We start from the raw sequence: 25,058 nt of genomic DNA, 5'->3' as shown, positions 1-25,058 counted from the left end.
TTCAACGTTCACACGATGAGTGTTCACACGACGTCGGGGCGACAAAATTGTTGAAGCTCTGTGGTAATTTGATAATTTAACATTCTTTCATTGAAGCCGTCGTTAATTCGCGAGAGAGAGCAACAAGGCGGTTCCGCGTTTGACCCAATGCTCGGATCCCGCATCACCGGCGTCGAGCTCGACCATGGTGATGAAGGAGGGTCTCTCGCGCGTGCCGGTACGCACGGGATACATGTACAGGGGACACTCAAAAACGTTTGCTCGAGCCGATGATTTCCTCTTTCTCTCCGTCGGTTTGAAGTGCAGCACGGGCATCTTCACGATGAGTTCCATCATGTTTGGCTCGCGCAGACACTTTTTCTCGCAGTCCCAGCCGGCACCCTCGAGATAGAGCTCACTGACGAAGACGCCGTCATCGGGCGCCGAGTCGACATTCTCGTCGACGATTGAAAACGTGAATGAGAGCGCGTCTATGGGTATGCAATCCTTCCTAGCGCTGGCCTGCAACACTGATGTGAGAAAGCACGTCGGGTAAGTGAAACCAGCGAGCCAATATGTCTTCGGGTACGTGCCGTGAGCCCACGATGACATTTGTTCGACGCGTCGAACTAAATCGAGCGTCCACGATGAGAGCGGTTTCAATGATGGATACGCCTTGAGATACTTCTTGGGCACCTTGTTCGCGGCTAGGGCGTGGAAAATATCATCCAGGTCATTCGACATAACGATCAATCCTTTGATGCCTCTCTTCAATTCGTTCAAGCTCGAGTGCACTCCGGAGAGAAGCGTGTTGTAGCGCTCAATCTCTTGCAGTAGATTTACGTTGAGCGGACTCATATCATGCTTCTTCTTGTTTGCGATCGACTCGTAATCGAGCGCGACGGGAACGGTTTTAAGCATATCTTCGATTATCTGCAGGACGCGAGACTCGGTTTGGGCCGCAGCGCTCGCCTGAGAGCTCGCGGAGGACGAGCCCGCATCTGCCATATGAAATTTCGTGCACGCGCGCAATATTGCCTCACTCTCGGCAATCATGTAAGAGATGTCCGCGTTCGGATGCTGACCAAACGCCTCGGCTTGATCACTTAGCGGTAACTTGTTGACGAATTCCCGATGGTTTTTGAGCTCATTTGTGCACGACGGAATGCGATAGACCTTCCCCAGGGCGCCGCTAGTCAACGCGAAGTCGTCCTCCATCAGAACGTCCTCACAGAAAAACTGCAGCAGATACGCCTTGATGACGCGCCGATCAATCTCATCCGTGATGCGACCACCGTAGTTAGCTTCGCCTATAAGGTAGCGTAGCGCATCCCACGGCGTTTCTTCATAACCGTCTAGGTACGACTTCAACAAATCATCACTCACGGAGAAATCTGTGTCATTGAAATCGTACGGAATATTCAACCCAAGAGTTCCAAACTTTCGCCGTTCGAGCAGAAGTGCGTGGAAAAACGACAGTGAGAATAACAATCTCCCGTATTTATCTCTTTTTGCACACTGACTGAATGATTCATCCGACACGCACGTGCTGTACAAGCGCGCCAAGTTCGCGCGCAATCCCTTGGGCGGTTCCGTCGTCATCTTCAAGCTGCGTTGAAGAATCGCTAGCGGGAAATCAGGCGTGGGATTCGACGACAACCACAGTCTAAAATTTTCATGCGGTGCATCATCATCGAAGTTTTCAATAATTTCCTGGAGTTTTGGCAGCCAAGAGGTCATCAGGTGACAGTTTGCAAGAAATACCCAGTGGCCTTCTTTCCGTCCTCGGTCGATGAGCTCCGTGGCGATCGACGCTTGACCTTGTCCAAGAGCGACAGAGAACAACTTATCACTCATGTCTCTGCTCGCCGCCAATTGCTTCAAATTTGCCGTTGGGTCTACGCCGGAACTCAGGACAAAGATGCACGGCACCGCACAGGTTGAATCAAAGTACACTTCATTCAGATTGAGAACGGGTGGATCGATAAACTTCGGTCCGAGATTCTCGGCGACGTAACGCCTGATTCCACTCTCCACGCGGTCCAATCTCAGTGACCGCAAAATTAAGAGTCTCTGAAGCGTCGTCACCACTTTTTCCCAACCACCTGGAAGCGCTTGTGTTTCGGGTTTGGAGTGTCGAAACCACCCCTCCCAATCACTCGTATGCGTTTCATTTATCGATTCTGGAAGCGTACCAAGAACCTTCTCAAAGCTGATCGACAGCGAGAGTACGTTCGACCACTGATCTTCATTCAACCAAGAACGCGTCTCATCACGCATATCGGTGCCGCCGAAGTCATGAGCACCGCTTGCTCCTCGCTCTCCGCCGCTTACAAAATATTGCCATTCATCTGGCGGCACGCGGCCGAGCTGAGAATGAATTTGCACGCACATCTGCAAGCTAAGCAGAAGCTTGTGTGATTCGAACAAACCGCGAGAAGTGTAACGATAGACAGCATAGGTATGGTATTCGTTCAAAGCGTTCAAGCGTGCATCCACTTCATCAGAGCCCGCGGATGTATTTCTCTTTGACTTCGTTATCGAACTGTCGAACAAGCTCGTGTACGCGTCCAAACTAAATTGATACATAGGATCGATATCGGCGAGGCTGTACAAAGTGAAATACAGCATCGTGGCGCGGATTGCGGCAGGAGCGTACGCCGCCGCAGCTCGCTCGATTTCCGCTCCAGTGGTTTCTGCGATTTTTAAACTCACCGTGACCTCTTCGCTCGTGTTCTTTGAGCGAGTCAGGGAATCAATGAGTTCGATGTTATCGAGTAGAGACCCGGAGGCCTTGCTCAGTAAATCCAAAATCAAATCTTCAAGTTCGCTTAGCTTGCGCTTACCCCTCGCCACCTTTACGACGAGCTCGTTCTTTTGTGCATCCAGCTCGGGGCGTTCACGCCGCACAACCAAATCTCTGAGCTGCGCATTAAGTCCCTGCTCTTTCACGGTGAAGTTGATAACGGCCAGCTTGGTGCTCACTTCAGGCGTGTAATGTGGATTCATCATCTTGGTGGTAAAATATAATCGGAAGTTTGAAGAATAATCAAGCTCCTTGTCGCCAAGCTTCACCGTCATCGAGCCGCCTTTCTTAATGAAGGCTTTTGCGACAACATTCTCCAAGATTGGATCAATAGTCTCCTTGATATCCTGTATGAGGATCGGAACGCCGAATTGAACGGCGTGTTCGACCTGGCGCACCATATCGGGAGCGTGTAAAGCTGTAACGATCAGCCCGTTCGAAGCTTCCATCGACTTGATCCACTTGTTTCCCTGACCCTGCGGATCGATGAGCAACGGCCACCGATTGCCGCGAGTGACGATGACCCCATTCTCGGTGCTAAATGAATCGGCAGGCAAGCCTTGAATGTTCCAATCTCGCACATCCGAGGGGTCAGCGAGGAATTTTGCGAAATCAAAGCCACTGGAACAGGGAATACCCGTCTCTTTCAACATCGGCACCCAAGAGTCTACGATGAGCGCCGTTCGATACTCGGACGGAAACGCGCCGGCGTAACTCATGAAAGCGGCAGCGATACAAACGTCTCCCGGAAGACGCACAATCTGATCGCTAAATTCCTCAATCGAACTCGCCCATCGCTTCTTCTCGCCTGATAAGCCGTCAACTAACGCTTCAGCTCGTTCGAGCTTGAGCTCCAAATCGGCGAGTTCACTTTCTAGCGAGGCCTTGTTTGAGGCCGACTTTTCGTAATTTTCCTTTAACGCCGCCACTTTAGCCATAACTTCCGCCAAACTCGCCTGCGTAAGGGCAAGATCATCTTGTTTCGTTGTGAGTTGATCCTGTGCTTGCTTGAGCATCAGCCTCTTGGGTGCGATTTCCCTCGCAACGTTGCCGTACGAAAACATCGCGTGAACCCACTTGCACAATCCCTTTGCTGCATTGGAAACTTTGCCGATCACGTCAGGTTGGTAATCAGGATTGTTCACAAACTTTGCCATTTTTGTCAATAATCCATCGACGAGCGTGTCTTTGTCGAAATGGAGCAAGCGCTCTAAGAAGCCTGAATCTCCCAGCTGCTTTTTTGCTTCGTCCCAAGTTGTCGGACGCTTGAGCACGGTCAGTACACCTTTCAAACACAACTCGACCAATGCGGGAGGTTTGACGTATGATTTGAGCTCACCCATGTCCTTCTTTGTCAGGACATTCAACGCAGCTTCGGCTTCACGGAGCGCTGGCAACGCCTCATCCAGCTTAAGTTGACATTCTTCCGCAATGACATTTGCCTTTTGCGCTTCCACCTCGATTCGCTCCGCCTCTGCACTGACACGCATGCTTTGTTCATCCGCCGCACGTTTGTCCTGGACAATCACCTTGAGTAGCTTTTCACAGTCCGTTTTTGCCTCGGCAACCACTTTAGCCTTGTCCTTGCAGACGCTTTGCATGTCGCGAACTTGAACCTCGGTTTCCGCAAGTTTTGTCAAACCACCTTGGAGTTTATCAATCTTTGTGTTCAACTCTCGCTTCTTTTCAACCATTAGCGCTCGGAAAAAGTTGACGAATTCGATATAATTTGTTGGCGTTACGTACATCTTGCGCTTGATTGCGTAGAACATATCGGCAGCGGCGGATGTTGTCGACGCGTGAATTTTCCCAAAAATTTCACACAAGTCATCTTTTATTCGTGATTCCACGTCATCTCCTTGCAACTTTTTCGCAGCGACCTCCTTCAGCGCGTCCACCGGCCAATCATTGAACCAGTCGATGGTGCAACAGTTAACCAATCCAGGGAACATTCGCGTTCGCTCTCGGAAGGCGTCTCCAACAGGGGACATGCACAAAACGATGTGCAAGTTTTGCATGACGCGCTCCATGAAGAATGCGAACAGCTCGTCGTGAGTAACCGCCCGAATATTTTGTGCCTTTGCAATCTTGCGCATGTCTTCACAAATAGCGCTCACTTCGTCTTTCGCAAACAGACCAGGAATCTCACCAGAGGTCAGTGCGTTGTTCACATCCTCCAGAAATGTCTCCTTGACAATTTGCGTGTCATCCAATATGAACACCGTCGGCTTGCCAGTAACGCCTGTTTGACGATACAACACCTTTATATCTTCTCTGAACTCGAGTTGCTTGTAATTCTTGGTGATTTCGATAGAGAAAGATGTCATCTCCGCCACGTAAGCTGCAAGTCGCGCCAGCGATTTACGTCCACTTCCTCCTACGCCGACAAGTAAGGCGTGCCCACGAGGTTGAGTGAGGACGCGATGTATACGGCACACGTGCGTCATCGCATCACTGAAAAGAACGAGATCCATCGGCGCGTTTCCAGCTTCCAGTCCGTAATCCTCAAGTTTTTCGCTGAGAAATTCTTTGAGTGCTGGCACATCACCGACAACTTCGTACGGCGGCGCGTCCACACCTTGACGCATGAATGAAACAAACTGGGGGCAGAGATGGAACTCCTCGTCGACCTTACTCCTCGTCACTTGAGACGAACTTGACGATAAAGACGACGGTAACGTTTCGTTCCATGACGTACCGAAATGTACTTGCATCGTGCTGTCGATTTGTCTCTGAAGCCATGATACATCCTTCAAATCCCACAGACGATCGCCATAGACACGCATATTTTCGTGTATCCATAACTGCAGAATCGATTCTTTGGAATCATAAAACTGTTTCGTCGCGCGTGTGACTCCTTGTATGACTTTCGAAAGATCTCGAGTGTTGAACAGATAGTGACTCTTTGTCGGAGTTGGCAAGAGTTCGCAGACGAGTGAGTTGAACACGGCGATACTGGCCTTTGCGATATTCGAGCCGAGTGATGCGATTGACTGGTCGAAATCGGACTGCATTTCACCGAGTATCGTACCGTAAATTCTCTCAAGCTGGGATTCTGAAGGATCCGTCATGTTCAAAACGGCGAACATGGACAAAATGCGCTGGGAAAACTGGTTACGACCGCCGCCGGGTGGCGCCATGGCCGCAAGGAGCTTCATGTCGTTCACGTAAGTTCGCTCTTGCTTGGATCGGTCGTACCAAAAGCCATTATCGTTCCATAATTTTAGTAGTTCTAGCGGTGGGATGAAGCCGAACTCGCTTTTCTTTGGCATGTTCAAATCATCGATGGCGAGCACGAGCTTTCGTCCTCCGGGAGGCGCGAGACTCCCTTTTGAACGTTTTTCGAGCTTGCCCTCGACAGTTTCTTGAAGCGAATTAGAGCTCGTCTGAGCGCTAAACGTAATTCTACTGCCAACGTATCCTTCTGGGAGTTCAGTTAATAAAGAATCGACAACCATAGACTTGCCGACGCCCACGTTGCCAACGATGAGCGTATTTGAGCCAGCGCCAAGCAGGAGCGACGCGACATGCTTCGTCCGAACGGAATCAATTGTCGGTATCATAATTTTAAAGAACGGCAATCCTTCATGAGGGAGATGGTACGTTGGTATTTTCTCCACCCACGGCAAGAAAGCGCAACGGTCGTTGTCGTAATAGAAATCGAACACTGTCACATCTGTTGGTGCCGAAGCCGGTGTGTGCGGGAATAGCTTCGGCGGCATGATGCGATGTAGCATATCGTCGAATCGTATGCGACTCGCATGGTCAATCGATCCCCCGATCGACCACACTAGAGAAAACACACATATCGCTTCAACGTGCTCGGCGCTCGAAACTGTGTGCGCGTCAAAAAGCGTCGTAAATTGCCGAACGTTTGCAAGCTGATCAGTCTGCACGAGTTCCGTGCACTTCATGCGCTTGAACTCCAACGCTTCGTTGATGTATTTGTCGATGCACCTCGACAACGTTTCCTCGATGATCTCATCCGCATCACCATGAAGCTTCCTTTCACTCTGCCAGCTTAGGATGTAAGGTTGCCATCCAAGATCTTCAACGTTGAAGTAAATCATCCCGGCTCGAGAAACAGTCGCTGGCGACGCCTGTGAAAGATCTTCAACCTCGAACAAGATGGACACCTGAGAGCTCATCATAATTCTCTCACCTGAGAGCAGTGTCAGCAATTTATTGTCGTCCAAGAGCGTATTCATACTTTCAATCCATAGCGTATCCACCGGACCATCCATTATAATCCACTTTTGATTGGGTGACTCGTCTTTGCACACGTCGCGCATGATCTTCGCTAAGACTCCATCCGACCATTCGTGTGTCGCTTGGTCGAACGAGCCGTAAAGTTCGTCGTTTGACAATGCGAGTGGATTAATTGGATACAGTTCGACGTTCTGGAAATTCTCGCTGTGCACTCCATTTTGCTTCAATCGCGCCATCGCTTTCATTAACATTTCTCTCGCTCGTGTTTTTCCCGATCCAGTCTTCCCCACGATCATGTTCCCGTGTCGAGCCGTTTTACAGTCAAAAATCTGCACAATCTTCGAGATCCATGCGTCCTCTGGTTGTAAGTTGTTGTGTTTGCACTCCTCAATGAGCGCTTCTCGGAGTACGACTGAATCCTCCTGCGGCGCACTTACGTCGGGAAACAAGTCGGTTATCAACGCCTTGAATAGTGGGATGTCAATATAGACGAGTTTCGGAATGATCAAGTCTCTCATGGCGTTGAACAAAATTAGATGTTCGTCCACGTTCGGAGTTTCGCGCTTCTTCGTTCCCGCGGCGCGAGAAATAGGAATAATGAATGAACGTAACGTGTAATCGTAGTGATCTTGTTTGCTGAGTTGTTGTTGACTCAACTCCATAATTGCTACCATTTTCTTGGCCAGTGACTTGGCGTTTGTGAATCCCTCGCTGAACATCATTATTTCAGCAATCAGACAAAAATCAGGTACCATCATTGACACTGGTCGAACGATGGCTTTGAGGTTGTCGGGGAGCTCAGCGCGGCCGGCGTAGCCTGGATTCATCGTCACAAACACACCGCAAGATGGAATCAAACGAATGCGTTGACCTTCGAATTCGAACATTGTCAAATTTTGCTTGACAGCTGCCATGACGACGCTGATTTGTGTTGCGACGACGGACAATACCTCAACCGTGATACGGTTGAATTCGTCTAGACAAGCCCATGCTCCCGTTTGAGCTAATCCACTGAACATCTTACCCGTCATCTTATAATCTACACCGTCAGAACAATTGAAAACAATGACGTAACGCGCGAGCGCCTTGCCAAAATCCTTAACCGTTTCCGTCTTACCAGTGCCCGCTGGGCCAAGTGGATTACCTCCTCGACGAGTAAACATCGCCGCGCCAAGCGTCATGTAGCATCGATCGGTCAGTGGCGTGACCACTAATCGACCATTGTTACCTTGGTACTCGTATCCGTAGTCAAACACGCTGAGAACTTGCTTCACTGTGCAATGTTTCGTCTCGCGATCCCAGTAAAATCTCAGCTGTGAAATCCACTCAAAATCGCTCGGTGACGAACAGCCGCTCCTAATTAGCTTCTCGATAGCGTCTCGCGCGTGCACTTCGATGGTTATCAGCGCCGTCACCTTTTTACGCGTCACCTTATCCAGAGACGTTCGCGTCAACTCAACAAGTTTGTTCAGGTATTGAATCCATTTCCGTCTCAACTTCTTGAGAGCATCCTTGACGTCTTCCGGATCGCGTAGCGCGCGTTCGCACTCTGTCGTCCAAGCGATGCAGCCAGCTGTGATGAGCATCTGACCTGGATTATCCTTGACCCACTTGTCCTTTTTAACGCCCTTTGTGCGGCGTGCGTCGTATGTGCTGGCCAATTGCGACTTTGTGGCTGCGTACATGGCTGCCTCTACAGTGTTCAACCATTCCTCCGGACGTCCCTCCGTGCGAATTGGATCGTCGAAAGGAATCGTTTCTCCGTCTGGAGATGTCATCGCGACAGACTCATAGTGCTTCCTGCCGGTGAGCGGATCCGGAGCATGCATCTTCAACTTTTTGATGCCTTCAAACATGCCTTTAAGGTGCGGTTGGATGTTCTCCGGTTCCTTGGCCTGACCCAAAATTTGCAGCAAATCATCGTTACTCAGAAAGTAAAAGCGTGGAAAGGCCTGCCTTTTCGACTCAAGATAATCATCGAGCGATTTTTGAATGAGTTCAAGCTTTGCGTCCATGTCGCTAAGCTCTAACAATAGCTTGTCGTCGGGAGTATCATTAATATCAGGGGCTTGCGCTGCTGTGCACGCCGAGACAACGTTACTCGTCCGATGCATTTCCTGCATGACATCGATGAAACGAACGTTGATCGCACCGAACGTTTCTGTCTCTTTGGGGAGCTGTCGTGCAATATCGTCACTGCCGATGAAAATGTTCTCGAGGTACATCCATGCAAGTTGGACTTTCAACACCATCTCGACCACGTCATTCACCATCCCGAGCGTCTTCTCCCATGACGTGATTGTATGCTCAAAAACAGAAAAGAACTTGCTCGCTTTCAGAGTACTCAGCGTCACCGTGTGATCTTCAAGAGCATTGAAAATATCTTCAGCGCTGCGTAGCTTCATTACGTCGTCTCTACCTTCCTTGAATGGACCGGTGTCGAGAGCTATATTTGTCCATTCGTTCGCGATGCCGCGAAGTGTATTTTCAACAGAAAGCTCCTTCGTAGCGTCCGTGCTGATTTCGGATATGGCTTCTGCATGGTGATCTAGACCGAGCTCCACGACCTTATCCAACGTGAACGCATCGCTTTCTGGATCGAATCGCTGTCCGCACGCATCCATGACGAGCTCCCAGTGTCGCTGCCGAATCGCTGGGTTCCGCATGTCAATTATGAGAGGCGTAATGCGCTTGAATGAATCAACCGTTTCCTTCAAACTGATCCACGCGCCCCAGTTTTTAACTTTACCGCGACCTAGCTTGGTTATTTTTTTGCACAGCAATGTCGCCGAGCCTTCCATGGAATCAACGTCCAGGTCGTTGAATTTGCCATCTTTCCATCCTTCATACATGGTATTCCACCCTCTTACGACCTGCCAAAGGAATTTGAGCTGCTCCAAGTCACTTCGTACTTCCTCGATATCATCTAGAAAAGGATGAGAGAGTTCCTTAAAGACCACGAGTCCGCTCAAGATCACCTTGGCGCGCTCGTTGAATAGGGTGAGCGCTTCGTCGACGCTCTCGATGAAGGCCCACGCATTGTCGCACGCGGTTTGCGTGCAAGAAGGGTGCGTCTGCGTGGGTGCAGAGAGCGCAAACTTCGTGTGATACTCCTTTGAATCCTTTTCAAGATCCGATATCGACACTTGCAGCTCCTTTTTGAACACGTCTTTTGTTGTAACAAGATTTGACTCGACCGTCTCCAACAACGCTTTGAACTCTTCAAATTCACCGTCAATCGACGCCAAGAGTTCGGACTCTGTCTCTGTGATGTCTGCAAACTGATTCAAAACGCGAAAAGTCTCCCTCGGTTTGACGAACGTCGCTGGTACTGATTCCAGACTGGACCGAAGTTTCTCCATCGCACCTACGTGGGCGACAAGCTCAGGAATGTTGGAGGGCGTCCGCTCAAAGACTGCCAAACTCGACGAAAAGTAGCGAATCACCTCTTGTACTTCGGACTGCGCTTTCGATCGTAACATTCCAATAGTCTCCTCCGCGTTCGCTCGTGACAGAGAGAGCAAACTTTGCTTCAGATAACCACACTCGACTCGCACAAAACCAATAACGTGAGTTTGCTCCTCGCTTTGAACGTCCTCTGTGGACTCTCGTAGGTGGCGAACGTGTGCTTCTATGGCGGCATTATCTTCAAAATTAACAGCCTGATTCGACCAAAGATGACAATAGCGTTCTTCCCAGTGCTGCGCCAGTTTAGTGAGTTCGCAAGTGATGATTTTCATCGAGTCGTCCACACTCACCCAAACCCGATGTATGATTTCACGATTATCGTCGACCAGTCTCTCGTGAAAAGAACGCTCTGCAGACATCTGAGGAATACTCTCGTAAACGCCAAGAGCATCGCTAAAGAGGACCTGTATCATGTTACTCAGATGAGCCACTCCAGGTGTTGTCTCAACTTGATTGCTGCTGTCGTCGCGCTTCAGGTCAAAGTGCATCAGAACTATCGGCTTTTGCGGCATTAATTCGCATACGCGTCGCCCCATCGTAGTGTTAAAATGTGACAACATACGCATCAAAACTTTGCGGAGCGCATAGACGAAGGACTCTTCGACGTGCGTTGTGTACATCACCCACGGTTGACTTCGTGCGTCAACGTTCCCGATGGCATCAAGTTGATCCCTGAGCATTTTGCGAACCGCGTCGCTCGTATCCCGAAAGAGTTCGCGAATATCATCAACACGATCCTTGTACGCACTGTTCAGCTCATTCAGGGAGCGCACGCCATCGTTTACATCTCCATGTAACAGAGTGCCAGAGAGTTTCTCGAGTGCCAGGGTTATTCGTGAACTCAATAACTTAAACTTGACCAGTCTATCTCGACAAAACGTGCAAAATGCGTCTGCCTCCGTGCAAAATCGATCAATTACGGATGTTTCAGATCGCCACGTTAATTCTGTCGCGGCCGCACGAAAGAGGTTGTGCAAGATTCCAATGTTTCCTTCGAAGAGCTGTTTCACGTGCTGTCCCTCTCGGATTTCTTCCAATAACGAGTTGTTTCTGTCCACTAACGCGAGGAGTCGCTCGCGAAGCGCGTGATGCGAGGCTTGGACATCGCCGAACGCAACTTCCCTGAGACCAATCGGAACATTTCGAGAGATTGATGCGAATGCGCGGGCGTCGATGCATGCGATTTGCAAATCATCTGCGTACACCACACACGATCGTCCACTTTCTTCGACGCGCAAAATCGGCTGTCGCAGACGATCGTCCACACTCAACTCATGCATTTTGTGTTCCCATTCAGAATACTTTTCGTCGATGAAGAGACGAATTTGTGGTGTGGTCAAATTATACCCTGCAAGTAAATCGATCAACTCTGGTAGACTCGGTAACGCCCCATCTGCGTGCGCTCGTCGCAGCTCACCGAAACCAGCTTCGAGGCGATGCAGTAATTTACGCGCCCACTGAACTGAACCAAACGTTTGCGTGAGCTTTGCCTCGATCGGAGGTTTCTGGCGGTGTGCATCAAATTGACGCTTCACCGCTTGCAGTTCTTCCGCAAACGAACCGTATGTCCGCGCCGCGTGGTATTCCAACGCTCGAATTGTCGCGTCCCTTCGAGCCACACTCGTGTGCAAAATGCGCAGTAACTCTGCTCGAGCGTTCAGTGTCGTCGTTTGCTCTAGAGCTTCGCCGAAAATCGCGCAGAGTTTCATTTCCAACTTCTTGACTCGCGACTTGAACGCGGCAAAATCGTCATGCCAGTGGGTTGTAGACACATCAAGTATGTCGTACTCAATATTTGCCAAACCTTCGGTAATGATGCTGATGAAAATGCGTTTCATGACTTGCATTCTTGCGTCGAGCTTGTAACGGATTATGCCATCCGTGCTTGGAAACGAACGAGACATGGGCGGTGCGAACTGTTCGCGCGCCTCACACAATTCCAGTAAATCCTTACACCGGTGCGAAAAAGCGTCCAGATGCGAGAACGTCGTCGTAGTATCGACGCAAGGTGTAGCTTTATCTTCAACTTCGGTGCGCTCAACATAAACCTCCTTCCAGAGTTCGGCGACGTTTGCGCATTCCCGAAGGGTGCAAATGGCCTTGTCGTAATCGTCGCTGCTCGATTCTTCCTCCCGTACGATGTCCTTGACGTCGAAAGAGCGCTTACACACGGCGGCTATTTGATCACCAATTCTTTTCAGTAGTTCGACGTGGAGATCCTCCGCTGATTCTTCGTCTTCTAAACATCTTGCCTCCCAAGCGTCGCACATGACGTCGGCGAGCCGAGGTAGAATCGCTCGTACATCCGCTAGTTCAGCCGTGATGAGCATTTCACACGACGGTTTCACCAACTTGAGCGCTACATTCGCCTGCTTCGCGATTCTAAGCTCGTATTCGAGCGATTCTCGAAAGGCGTCCATATCTTCCAGTAAATAGTTGGCGTTTTTCTGAGACGCGAGGCGCCTTAATATCCCCTTCACACCTTCTGATTGTACCTGCTCGAGAAGTCCCCGAAGGTTCGCCGCACGCTTGGGCCAGAATTGTAACAAACCGGCGAGCGGAGAAAGCGCTGTCTCAATGAATTCACTCGAATTCACGTCGTCTTCGATTTGATCTCCATTCCGTCCCAGTGCAGCCCGGAGTTGCCTCGTCCAGTTGGCGACGATGTTCTCAACGTTACCGCCGCCCTCGTTCTCCGGCACGTACAAAATCGTCTGACGTGCATTAGATGCATCAACAAGTTTTGACATGAACGCGTGCGCGTGCGCCTCGTGATCGCTAGCGAGAGAGTCAGAATCAACGACGCCGTCTCCACGGACTCGCGCAATCGTTGACGTTTCACGACGCATCGACAAGGAGTACACGCCGAGCATGAATTTTTCGAGCGTCTTCAAACTCATCAAGTCCGGACTAATGTGTAGCACGTTCACGTCATCGCCAGCGACGAGAGGAGACGTAGGAAGCAAATAATCGGCGCTCCCGCTTTCTCTGTTGGAAGTGCGAATGAGCACGGATGCTCGACGAACATCTCTGGGAATATCACGCGTGAGTCGAATCACGAACTCGTCTCCGGAATTTGGCTTTCGCACAATCTGACCGTGAGCAAAGATGGCCACCACGCGTTTACCATCCCGCGCGACTCCATCGAAAAATTCATCCATCATACCGATGCGTTCCTGTGTTTCGCGGTTTGTCAGTCTCAACTTGCGGTTCGTTCCATCATCACAACCGTACCTCTTCCACGATCGCACTCGACTCGACGTTTATGTGCGCATAGTCCTTTCGACCATCTCTCTCGATGCGTGCTCCCGACACGAGATGCAAAACCACGCGCTCTCGTATCCATCTCGCTCTGTCCTCGCCCAACTGGACGCTCTCACTGGTGCTTGACGCTTCGCTCGGTGCGGGCGATCCCGAGCGCGAGGGCGGGCGCGCGAGGGAGCTGCGATGAATGAACGGCGTCACGAGAGCCATGTCGAATCCGTTGATGTCCCGCTCCCTCGTCGACCTCGCTCCGCGCTCTGCGGGGCGGCACTAAAAATGGACGGGCGTGTTGACTTTTCATCTCGAAAAACGTCGATTCATCTTCTTGGCTTCGGAGACTCCGAAGGTTGGTTATCGTCACACCGAGGCGCTGTTTCGGACATGGACGCGACGCTCGAAGACGTGCAGCGATGGAAAATGATGAACGGACGACCGACCGGCGTGGAAGTCATCGACTTGCACGTCGCAAAGGTGAGAGACGTCGTCGAGCGCTTGCGCCAGACGGGTGCCCGTGAACGCGAGGGCGTGTGCGACCCGATGCGGGACTGCTTGGTGCACGAATCGATGCCGACAACGGATGAAAGGCTAATCGGAATTCGATCATTGTTTGAACTTTTTAGCCGCGAGTTGTCCGATGCGCTCGCGGGACCGGCCGAGCCCGGGATGGACGATTCCGCGGCAGGCATCGCGCACGACGAATTGGACGCGGCGGAGACTGTCGGTTTGGTACGGAGCGAACACGGCCTCGGACACGATGACGATCGGCTCACGGACCTTAATGTTGATGGATCGCCGCAGAACGTTCTCGAGACGGTTTTCGAGCTCCCAGCGACGCGTCTAGATGAGTTTGCGTCTCCGCTCACGAAATGCGACTCGCGCGAAAAATGGCGAGACGCTATCAAACTCCTCGACGAGCGGGATAGTCACGCTCTGTTCTTCTCGATCGAAGAAAACGACCAGTGTATCGAGTGCGTCGTCACCGCCGAGGATATCATACACTTTCTCGGAGTCGAACAAACGCTGCATCGCGCAGTTGGCGCGTGCTTCGATGAATCGATTCTGTTTGATTCCGTAAAAGACACGTTCATCGTCGTTCATCAAGAACACAATTTCAACATAACGGCCGCCGATTGCTTTTTATGGCTTCGAAAAGAAACTGCAAACGCGGTGGTTTACGTGGAGTCGAGCTTTTGGGGGCGAGTTCCAGGTGAGCAGGACGTTCACGGACATTTGCTCTGCGAGCTCTCAATCCGAGACGTCTTAGACCTGAATCCGGATAATTTCGTGGACATTTTCAACGTCGATCCGGTGGCCTACGTGAGTTCAAAGCCCAGACTTCACGGCGTCTGTCGAGCAGTCTTCGTCGAGGGCGTGTCTGGTTCGACCACTGATTCGGCGCGGCGGGCGATTGAAAAGTTTGCGGCCAAGCGACCTCGTCGGTTACCTCGACGATTCTACGTCATTCATGACGAACACGTCCGCGCGTGCACGCCACTGAGCATTCTTCGAACGATCCTTTGCGATGCGAGTGATCGTCAGCGAGCGTGAACCGCAATTAAAGCGTCGGTAGTACCGCATAGCAAAATGTGAAAATTTCCAGAGACAAAATTTCCAACGACGTTTCCACAGCCGAACCGCCGCCGCACCGTATTCCTCGCGACAACATGCCCGCGCGAACGAGTCGCGGCGCCGGGACGACGCGTCGAAAGGCGTCCACCGGAAGATCGTCCGATCGTCGCGGTGACTCCTCCTCGGACGACACCGACGGGACGCTCTCGGACTCGGACTCGAGCACGTCGCAAACCTCCCTGTTCGGCGCCATCGAAGACGGGGACGTGGACGAGTTTAACAGAATCGCTCGAAACGACCCAGAGGCGTTTAAGCACGTGAACTCCAACGGATGGACCGCGGCTCATCAAGCGGCGTACAGCGGAGAGCATAAGATGCTGAAGAAGGCGCTTGAGGCTGGCGTGGACGTGAACGCGAAGTGCGCCGACGGCTGCCTCGCCGCGCATTACGCGAGCGCGCAGGGAGAGAAGAAGTGCTTGCAGGTGTTGTTCGATTTCGGAAGCGAAATGGAGACCAAGGATAATGACGGAGAAAGCCCTCTGGACGTGTCCACGAACACCATTCGCGAGCTCTTAGCTGATCTCATTGTCGACGCGAGAACGCGCAGGACGGGTGCTCAATAACATTTTTTGCTCAATAAAATTTTTTACTGTACGACGCGCCCACGCTCGTGTCGTCTCAAGCGCTCGGACGAACGAAACGTTCCGTGGCAGTGATATCGATGTCGTGATTCGGGTCGTTCGAAATGAATCGGCGTACGCACGTCATCTCTGTTCCGTCTTCTGAAACGGTTCGAGTCGTCGTCTCGCGACCGAGAGAGCTCTCGGTCCTCACCTCGTGTGTACCCGTCTTCGCGTCGAATGCAGCGAAGCGCCGAACCTGACCTGGTTCCTTCCCGAAAATCTGACTCGTTTTGTACGACTCCACGAAACCGTCCTCGCTCAAGACGTACGTCAGCGTTCTATCGGTGCCGCTCGCGCTTGTCGTACGCACGGTGAACTCGCCGTCCACACCCGAATCCGACGAGCACCACGTCTGTGCGTATCGCTCTCGAGAGCGATCTACGGCGGTGACACCGACGCCGTGTGCGACGAGATACGCGACGACGTGTTGATTACGCTGGGGGTCTCGAAGCCAGTCGCCAAGAAATGAACGATGGGCGGACGAGTGTGCGTCGTCGTCGCTCGCGGATGCTCTCGAGTGAGCAACGCGAACGGCATCACGGCCATGGAAGCGGCCAACGCGCGTCGAACGCGCCACGCGAGCGCTCACCGTCGCGGTCGCCATGTTGTGGCGCGCGTTTTCTATGTGTTTGCTCACGGTTGTATTACAGTGTTACAGTGTCGCCCTCTCAAGGACCATCGTTCCCGCTCGCTGGCGCGCCGTCAATGGACGTTCTACGTTGCGCCGCTATTAATTCACCACGTCTTGGTTTCGCCTTTCTCGCCACGCTCAGAGCCTTCGCGTAGTTGAACGGATTATGCATTCGAGAAATGATACCTCGGTCGCCATACGCTCCGGGCTTTGACAAAATTGTGAGTGGGTGCGGTGTGTTTAGCAATACTCGTTGCGCCGCTTCCCTACCGCGAGCAGAGAGCATAGCTGCGACGCCGCCGTCGGCGTCGAGTAAAGCGTCCTGGTCCTCTCGAAGCGTGTTCAGAATAAGAGAAGCAGTCAGTGCGGCATCGCTTTGAGTCAAACATGCTATTTGGTGCAACCGAAGGTTCTCGACCCGTTGCGGCTCCTCGTTCTCCTCTGAATCTTCCATGACGCGCATCGGTCGCCGGTTGAGCCAAGACTCTTCGCCATCGTCGTCATCGGTCAAGCGTGCGCGCGTGCTGAGTGTTTCAAACAACCCGTCGCCGTCGAGGCAGTACAAGCCCGGGCCGGAAGGCAAGAGCGGGTGCTCGCTGTTCTTCGCGTTCGCGTTCGCCGCTTGGAGCATGAACAACGTCCCCATAGGAGTGTAAAACATATCTTCCTCTAACCAGTTCGCGCTCGACGTGTCCACGTTAAACGGTCCACTGTCGAGGATATTTTGTGCCCATTTTGGATAATAGCAAGAGAAGGATCGAGGGACGACGTCGTCACCCATCATCACCGATCGAATGAACGTACGCGGAAGACCGAGGCGCGCGAGGAGTGCGTCGCCACCAAGCATACAATATGGCGCTCCAAACAACCACACGTCGGCTAACGCATACCGCGGTGCGCCGTTTCGCATCAGGAGCATCAACGCCAAGAGAGTCGCGATCGATCCGCCGATTGAGTGGCCGGTGATTCGCACGCGCGCTCGAGCTCCGTGTTTGGTAACGTGCGCCTTTACTGCTTCCTCAACGCGTCTATACATCGTCTGCGCCGCTGCGTACGCTCCTCGGTGTACCTTGACGTCAAAATCATCCTCAAATGTTACCGACTGAAACGTGAAATTCGTTTGCCAGCTCGCAATGTTGGTCGAGCCCTCGACGACAACCCAAAGCGTCGCGGTGTCATCTTGCGCAGCAACGCAGAAATTAACCGGGAGTGTCGCGTTTTCCATCCTGTCCTGTTGTATGCGTTCCGCTTCCCTCTGCTTGTGCTGCTCAAGCACCGTCTTCCTCATTTCACTTTCGAGCACTGCGAGTTCACGCTGCATTTCCCATTTTTTTAGTCTTTGCTTATTCTCCTCGGCGATTTTGGACGCTTCTTCCATTCTCTTTTGCGCTTCCATAGAGAGTTTCTTCGCGTTTTCCGCCATGTCCACTGCCTTCGCCAATGAGCCTTCCTCCTCGGCGCTCTCACGAAGTTCTGCTGCGAGCTCCAGAGCTTCCGCTGCGAGCGCCGCCGCTTCCGCCGCGGCGTTCATCGCGGCAACTTCGCGCTTGGCGTCCTTGACAGCGCTGACTCGGTTCGCCATCATAGCTTCCTCGAGAGCCCGCTCGGCTTTTGTCGCCGCTTCTTCAATGAGAACCTTGCCTGCTCGAAATTCCGATGACGGTATCACTCTGTTCTCATCCAAAGATGACGTGATCAGTCGTAAGCGGTTCCGTGGAAGCGCGTGTTGCATCTGCGGAAGGTAGTATATCCACGCCGAGAGCGCGCACGCGAGGCGGGCATCACCGATTTCATCGTCCCCGACCGGTCGAAGCGCGTTTGCAACGACTTTTTGAAGCGCCGGCCTCACCATCGTGCTCAGGCCTTCGAAATCTGCTCGTTTCGATTTGTCAAGTCCAAATGAGGTAAGCCGCGAAATCGTCTGCGTCAACTCTGAGGCAACTAGTGCATCTTGTGCGCTCTCACGCGCGTTCGCAATAGCCCCGAGGAGTCCGCGACGAGCGCTCTCTGGTCGACTGACGTCGGGGGAAAGTGTCTCGCCCATACTCTCATCACCGAGCGATCCGAGCTTCTCGACGCGAGTCGCTACGTACGACACTTGCCTGAGCGCGTCCGCGACGGCGTTATTCGAGCTCTTAGCCTGTTGAATCACCGCGGACTTGGCGACTTCCAACGCCTTGAGCGCTTCTTCACCCTTCGCTCCAGCTTCTGAACGAATAGCGGCTTGAGCTCTATTCACTTCTCGAACTGCCGCTTCAAGCCCTTCCGCTGCGCTGCGAGCTTCGTTCGCCGAGGAACGAGCGTCACGCAGTGAATCGCGCAACGCCTTGACCGCGGATTGATCTCTAACAAGGCGAACATCCTTCTCAACGCGCATCTCCGCCTCTTCGATACCAATAAGAACCGAATTGAGTTTGTCAAGTGCAGCCGACGTGACGTTGGCCGCGGTCTCGTTTGCGCCGCTTATCGCGTTGTTCACATCTGTGGTGGACAAGGACGTCTCGAAATTCATCTCGTCCCTGGCTGATGAAGGAGTCTCTTTCGTTCCAAAGACGCGCTGTCGAATCCAAGGCGGCAACGGTACGCGCTGTAGAAAATTGTCCGAACTATCAGACTCTGTGTCCTTTGGCGAAGGTTCCACCGCGGCTCGCTCAGCGTCCTCGACCATCTGGGCACCGACGTCCTCGTCGCTCTTGACCGGCATCCACGAAGATGTTGCAGATGCGATCGACTCACTCACACGCCATCCGTTCGTCCATCTAAACCATCCGCCTTGCGATTGAGGTTTCGTTGTCAACTCCTCATCGTCAACGCTCATCGTCGGTGTAGATGTTTTCAACTCGTTCGTGTCCGTCTCCTCCCCGGTGTCGTCCTTGATTACGTTGCGACCGACTTCTCCAAACCAATCTACCACACGTTTTGTGAGCTCCATCGGGTTTCTCGACGCATCAATCGCCTTTTTGGCAGACTCTTCAACAGGTTCAGTCACGGACGCTTCCGAGACGGCTGATGCGACCGCCGCGACGCTTGACTCAGCCTTGGACGCGACTTTTTCTCTGTTGACCTGTCGCATGCGCTCCCTCAGCCTTTCGAGCGACGCTTTTAGAGCTTCCGGATCCGGCGTCTCGCTCGGTTCTCTTCCATCTGTCCTGGTCGACGCGTCGGTTCCTTTCGAAGCGACCCGAACCGCGCCCCTTCTCTGCGCTCTCCTCCGTCGCGTCGTTCGCGTCGACGTCAACGGGGCCGAACGCGCGTGAGGGATCGATGTGAACGTCCCCGTCGTCGCGCTTCGCATGCCGAATCGTTCGCTGTGACGGATTCGTTCTCTCACACGTCGCGCTCACGGCGCAACGAGATCTTCGACTGATTCACAAAAGCTCGCGCTCGCGCGATGGATCCGTCGCCGCGTCGACGTGAATGCGGACGCGATCGACGTTGTGTAAACGCTCGCCCACGCTCTCTCACCGGCTCGCGGCGCGAACGCCCGAGCGCGGTGCGCGTCACGGTAAAGTCGACGAAGAATAAACTAACCTGCTCTCGACTCGACGGCCGAGGAAAAAAACGGCGAAAACGTAACGCACGAAAAATGTCCTTCACAGGGCGACGACGACGACGACGACGATGACGGACGCGACGTGCGAGATGTCCCAGTACGCGAAAGAACCGCCTCCCGAGTGGGAGTCAAAGTGGACGTGGAGAACGCTCGACGGGGGCGATCGCGCGATGCGAGGCGCAATGGCGCATAAATTGTTCCAAGCTCCAGAGCTCCACGATGCGGCGAGACGAGGCGATCAGAGGAAAGTGATCGATCTCCTCGATCGACGCGCGTTCGGCGTGGACGATCCTGATCCAGGCGGCCGAACCGCATTGCACTTCGCCGTCGGTTTCGGTCACGAAAGCGTCGTCATGGAGCTCTTACGCAGGAACTGCGACATCGACAAGCGAGACGACTGGATGAAGTCCCCTGTGGACTTCGGTTTACAGGCGAAACACGATCGTTGCGTGCAGGCCATTCGCTTGGAGGCGGTGAAGCGAGGTTTGTGGGGAGGCAAAGGCCGCGTTGCTCCGCTGAAGACGTACTGGGAGCACTGTTACAACATGACTTCGGAGGAAGTAGAGGAGAAGGTTCGTGAAAACGCCGAAGAGGCGCGGAAAAACTACTCGAGACAACAGGAGAACGACACGCAGAGCTATCAGGAACAGCTAAAATCAAGGGTGAAACAGGCAATCGAGGCCAAGGCTCGCGGTCGTAAGAGGCGCTGATCGATCCTAGTCTTAGCGCGTTTATAACAATTTGTTCACGACCGCTTCACCGCGGGTAACTCCTCGTCGCAGAGCGGTTGCTCGATGGGTTGTATCATCTGGCGACTTACTCCGGTGGCATCGATGGTGACGAGACGGATCACACCACCCGATGACGCGTCGCGCGCAATCGCGAGAGAGATGGCGCGCTTTACCCACGCCTGCGCTTCCTCTTTTGACATGTTCTCGCGGAACGTGTCGTCGCACCACCCGTAAATGTACGCGCTCCCGCTCCCGCCTACGGTGAACGGATTCTCCATCATGGCTCCACCAAGCGGGATCCCGTACACCTGAGGTCCTAATTTCCGATCGTAACCGGCTATGATCATCCCAGCCTGTAACCTGTCCTTGTTTTGGTATGCGATTTTTTGCGTTATGTTTGCGACGAGTTTCACGTCGCACTTGATTCCCTCGTCCGCGTCGGCCCCGGCGCTTGAAACCGAAACTGCGTGTTCTTGCGCTAATCGTGACACATACGCGGCGACGTTCTGCGTGTCCGCCGCGCTTCCGCTTCGACACATCCACACGTTTTCACATATTGGTGTGATCTTGTCGCTCGCCCTATTGGCGACGTACGTCCCCGTGCTCGTTCGCGAATCCGCTCCGAGAACGACGCCATCGGCGTACTTCACCGCCATGATCGTCGTCTGCGCGCGTGCACGCGGTGGCGCCCGGTGAGTCGTCGCGAAAAAAGCGCGGCACGAGCGCTGTGAGACCCATCGTCGTCGCGTTCGAGAGCGACGCCCGCGCGCACGCACCCCCATGGAGACCGGAACGGTGGTGTAATCAACCATGTCCACGCCCTCGTTCCGCGCGCGTCGTTCGTGCGTTCGTGGATCCCGTCGTCGACCGCGACTGCGGCGCGCGGGCGAGATCGGATCGGTCAAAGTCTCGTTTTCCCAGGCACGACCAGTCACGACGTCACGAGTCGTCGGTTGGGTGACGAAGGACGCGACGACGCGCGTGTCGACGCGCGTGCCGCACCGCGTCGCGCGTGACCGAGGATGCGGTCGAGCGAGGTCGACGTCGAGGTCTCACTCTGTCGCTTCTGCTTCGACCACGGTTCGGTGGACGACCGCGATGACCCATTGATTCGCCCGTGCGCGTGCAGGGGTGGGCAAGAGTACATTCACGCCAATTGTCTCTTGCGATGGCAGCGCGTGGTGCTCATCGCACAACCGACGCACCCGGCGTACTGGCGAGACGATGATCGATCGAACGTGTGCGGGGTGTGTAAGACGACGTTTAAGACGCCGCCGCCGAGCAGACTGACGCTCATGTCGAGCTTCACGGGCGCGGAAATCGCCGCCATGGTGGACGAGGACTTTCTCCTCGTCTCGCACGCCGCCTTTAGCGAGCGCCTGAAGGAGAAGCTTCAAGACATGACGGCTGGGCTTCGAAGAATATGCGGATACGAACACTGGATCGACGGCACGTATCTCATCACGAAAGTGCGCGAGCGAGAGCGTGATTCGTCGGATGAGGAACAAGGCGACCGTAGCGACTCAAACGCCGAGCGAGACGCGGGAGACGCGGACGCGGGACGCGGGGACGCGGGCGAGGACCTCATCGTCGCCGTCAATTTGAACGGTAGAAAAGATCTCGACGAGGTCGTGCGCGGTGAGAGTCGACTTTTTGAGCTCGTCGACGGAGGAAGAGTCGATGGTCGACGGGCGCACTTCGTGCTGAACGATGACGGAGCCTTTGTGGAAACGAGCGATGGTGACGATGAAGATGAGGACAGCGACGGAGAAGTTGGCGACGAGATGGAAGAAAACGCTGAAGAACGGGAAGGACAAGGAGCGCGCGAGAACGAACATCAAGTAGCGGATGCAGAAGATGAAGGAGAAAGAAATGATGATGATGCAGAGGGCGAACGTGGAAACGCTGGACGACGCCGCGTTCGAGCAGGGAACCGAGATCGACGGGGAGGTGTTCTGATGCACCATCTTCGTCAACTCCTATCACCTTTTGGACCGATTTACGATGTGTACCAGCGATACAGACGAAGGGTGGTGCTCTCGGAGGCGTTCGAGTCGGTCGCGCGAGAGTACAACGTCTCTGTCGATGATGTCAAGGCTGGCGTTGAAGTTGAATCATTCACTGGTGGTCCATGTGACGACGACGAGGTCTCACTGTGTCTCGTCGTGGGTGTCGACGACGATCTCGGATACGCCAAGTTTGATGACGGGATAGAGCGTGCGATGAGTCTGGCTTTCAAGACGTATCGCGACAGTTTACGAGGCGACGATGAACGCGAAATACCAGGTTCAATTGTGAAGACGATGGACAATTCTCGCGAGCGCGTCGGCGTTCTTACCGAGTTCGACGACGAATTAAAATCTTGGAAGATTGCTACGACGGTTGGCTTACTAAAAAGAACAAGGGATGCATTCGAAATAATCCAGAGAGTGAGCGCCGTTAAGCTTCTTGTGTTTTTCGGAGACGCGCGATGGTCGAGGTCACAGCTCCTCGGTGAAATCGCGCGAGGACACTGGGGTCTTACAAAATCCGATCCTCTTCACGTCGCAAACTCCAGAGATGCGTACAAGCGCGCCGCTGAATCGGGATTGCTCGTGTTCGCGCCACTGACGGAAATGACAGAAGAGTTCATGCGCAACAGCTTGGGAGAGATGAATCGCATTCGAAGCTCTGGGCAACTGACGCGCGCGACGTCACCTGCGCCATCTCGACAAGGTTGAGCCGCATCGATATGAAATAGCGACATGTATCAACACGCTGTAACTTTTTTACAACTCGCCAAACTTTATCCAAAGATCGTCGACGGCGGGTCCTCCACCATTGATGACATTCGTGTACCCCAACACTTCGAGGGCTTCCTTCGCTTTTTGTCCCCGCCCGCCACCACCGCAGTGCGTGATGATGGGGGTCGTTTTATCACCCGCCGTCTTTACCGCGAGCGCTTCGACCCCTCGCGGTTGCAACCGCTTCGCCGCCCGCTCGTAAGGAATATTCATCGAGTTCGGTCGCGCGGGGGTACCGCACAGCGAAATCGGTGCCGATCCACCGTCTGCGCCAAACTTTGCATCATCCGGCTCGATTGAAAAATCGGGATTGCGCGCATCGACGACGAGGATTTGTCGCCCAGAGGCGGCGGCAACGAACGCATCGAACTCCTCATCCGACGCAACGCCAGGCTTTCGTCCCGCGGACATAGCGACGCAACGCCGCGAGGTAGCGTCGATAGTCGCAACGCGCGAGTGGCGCAAAGTAGTACGAACAAATTGGACGTGTGTGCGTCGGGCGACGGAAGCGAATGCGCGACAGCACATGCGCGCGGAGAAGTGCGGGCGCGGGAAGAATCTTTCGCACGTGTTTTGGGTTTACTCCTTTTATCGACCAGGTGTCTCGTATTTAAGACAGGTGTAAAAGTGTTAGTAGTATATTTCCCTCACTTTTAGGAGTAGGGTTTGATGATTTTGATGCACCACATAATACTAACGCAGCGACAGGGCGCGCATACATCTTACTACATGGAGGCTCGAATTTTGCCACGAGCGCGTTGAACGACACGCTTGCGTGTAGACTGAGTACCGTTCACGCTTGAAAGGTACGTGCGTCGCTTGAAAGGAGCATCGATTTGTATTACAAATTACAATAGTTTCCTAGAAACTATTCAATGACATCACCGGGAATAATTTGCATGTTGTCTCCTCGCTCCGTCATCTGTGCGCGTCCCGTCATTCGCGGTATGGACTATTTTTCTGTTCTCAGAAACTCGCTTGGATCTATCGACAGATGAATTACAATGTTTTTCTGTTCGCGTGGAGACCGTTATTATCAGCTCATTCACCTCTTCATCAGCCATATTTAGCTTTTCGGCCTGGTAAAGCCTTGGCTTTTCTTGGTTCACACGTCTCGAGGTACTCGAGCGCATTCTTCGACGCGTCGTCGAAGTTTCTCAAACGCTTCAGTCGATCTTGGAACCGGATATTGCGGGTTAAGTTGTACCACCACAATCCCACCTGAGCGCCGTCTCTTTCCGGTTTAGGGTTTAGGGTTTAGGGTTTAGGGTTTAGGGTTTAGGGTTTAGGGTTTAGGGTTTAGGGTTTAGGGTTTAGGGTTTAGGGTTTAGGGTTTAGGGTTTAGGGTTTAGGGTTTAGGGTTTAGGGTTTAGGGTTTAGGG

The 25,058-nt window shown here is 53.2% G+C and overlaps 9 protein-coding genes across 9 annotated transcripts; 4 read left to right on the top strand and 5 right to left on the bottom strand.

Annotated features, from left to right (window-relative positions):
• Positions 1–102: 102 nt before the first annotated feature.
• Positions 103–13,626, bottom strand: OT_ostta14g00070 (Dynein heavy chain; the record flags this gene model as incomplete). The annotated part of the gene is made up of 1 exon (XM_003082753.2): positions 103–13,626. The coding sequence occupies one exon, from the start codon at positions 13,624–13,626 to the stop codon at positions 103–105; it is 13,524 nt and encodes a 4,507-aa protein (XP_003082801.2).
• Positions 13,627–13,909: 283 nt separating this feature from the next.
• On the top strand, positions 13,910–15,274 carry OT_ostta14g00066 (unnamed product; the record flags this gene model as incomplete). The annotated part of the gene is made up of 1 exon (XM_022982477.1): positions 13,910–15,274. One exon carries the CDS (start codon positions 13,910–13,912, stop codon positions 15,272–15,274), a length of 1,365 nt encoding a protein of 454 aa, XP_022841263.1.
• A 116-nt stretch (positions 15,275–15,390) lies between these two features.
• Positions 15,391–15,918, top strand: OT_ostta14g00060 (Ankyrin repeat; the record flags this gene model as incomplete). The annotated part of the gene is made up of 1 exon (XM_003082750.1): positions 15,391–15,918. One exon carries the CDS (start codon positions 15,391–15,393, stop codon positions 15,916–15,918), a length of 528 nt encoding a protein of 175 aa, XP_003082798.1.
• Positions 15,919–15,973: 55 nt separating this feature from the next.
• On the bottom strand, positions 15,974–16,582 carry OT_ostta14g00055 (unnamed product; the record flags this gene model as incomplete). The annotated part of the gene is made up of 1 exon (XM_003082749.1): positions 15,974–16,582. The coding sequence occupies one exon, from the start codon at positions 16,580–16,582 to the stop codon at positions 15,974–15,976; it is 609 nt and encodes a 202-aa protein (XP_003082797.1).
• Positions 16,583–16,646: 64 nt separating this feature from the next.
• Positions 16,647–19,904, bottom strand: OT_ostta14g00050 (Lipase, class 3; the record flags this gene model as incomplete). The annotated part of the gene is made up of 1 exon (XM_003082748.2): positions 16,647–19,904. One exon carries the CDS (start codon positions 19,902–19,904, stop codon positions 16,647–16,649), a length of 3,258 nt encoding a protein of 1,085 aa, XP_003082796.2.
• Positions 19,905–20,230: 326 nt separating this feature from the next.
• OT_ostta14g00040 (Ankyrin repeat) lies at positions 20,231–20,872 on the top strand (the record flags this gene model as incomplete). Its single annotated transcript, XM_003082747.2, has 1 exon — positions 20,231–20,872. The coding sequence occupies one exon, from the start codon at positions 20,231–20,233 to the stop codon at positions 20,870–20,872; it is 642 nt and encodes a 213-aa protein (XP_003082795.2).
• Positions 20,873–20,907: 35 nt separating this feature from the next.
• Positions 20,908–21,549, bottom strand: OT_ostta14g00030 (Proteasome B-type subunit; the record flags this gene model as incomplete). Its single annotated transcript, XM_003082746.2, has 1 exon — positions 20,908–21,549. The coding sequence occupies one exon, from the start codon at positions 21,547–21,549 to the stop codon at positions 20,908–20,910; it is 642 nt and encodes a 213-aa protein (XP_003082794.2).
• A 366-nt stretch (positions 21,550–21,915) lies between these two features.
• OT_ostta14g00020 (Zinc finger, RING-CH-type) lies at positions 21,916–23,613 on the top strand (the record flags this gene model as incomplete). Its single annotated transcript, XM_003082745.1, has 1 exon — positions 21,916–23,613. The coding sequence occupies one exon, from the start codon at positions 21,916–21,918 to the stop codon at positions 23,611–23,613; it is 1,698 nt and encodes a 565-aa protein (XP_003082793.1).
• Positions 23,614–23,661: 48 nt separating this feature from the next.
• Positions 23,662–24,087, bottom strand: OT_ostta14g00010 (Phospholipase C, phosphatidylinositol-specific, Y domain; the record flags this gene model as incomplete). The annotated part of the gene is made up of 1 exon (XM_003082744.2): positions 23,662–24,087. The coding sequence occupies one exon, from the start codon at positions 24,085–24,087 to the stop codon at positions 23,662–23,664; it is 426 nt and encodes a 141-aa protein (XP_003082792.2).
• Positions 24,088–25,058: the final 971 nt, after the last annotated feature.

Source organism: Ostreococcus tauri (assembly GCF_000214015.3).
Source record: "Ostreococcus tauri WGS project CAID00000000 data, contig chromosome 14, whole genome shotgun sequence".
Lineage (NCBI taxonomy): Eukaryota > Viridiplantae > Chlorophyta > Mamiellophyceae > Mamiellales > Bathycoccaceae > Ostreococcus > Ostreococcus tauri.
This window is presented reverse-complemented; position numbering and strand designations above follow the sequence as displayed.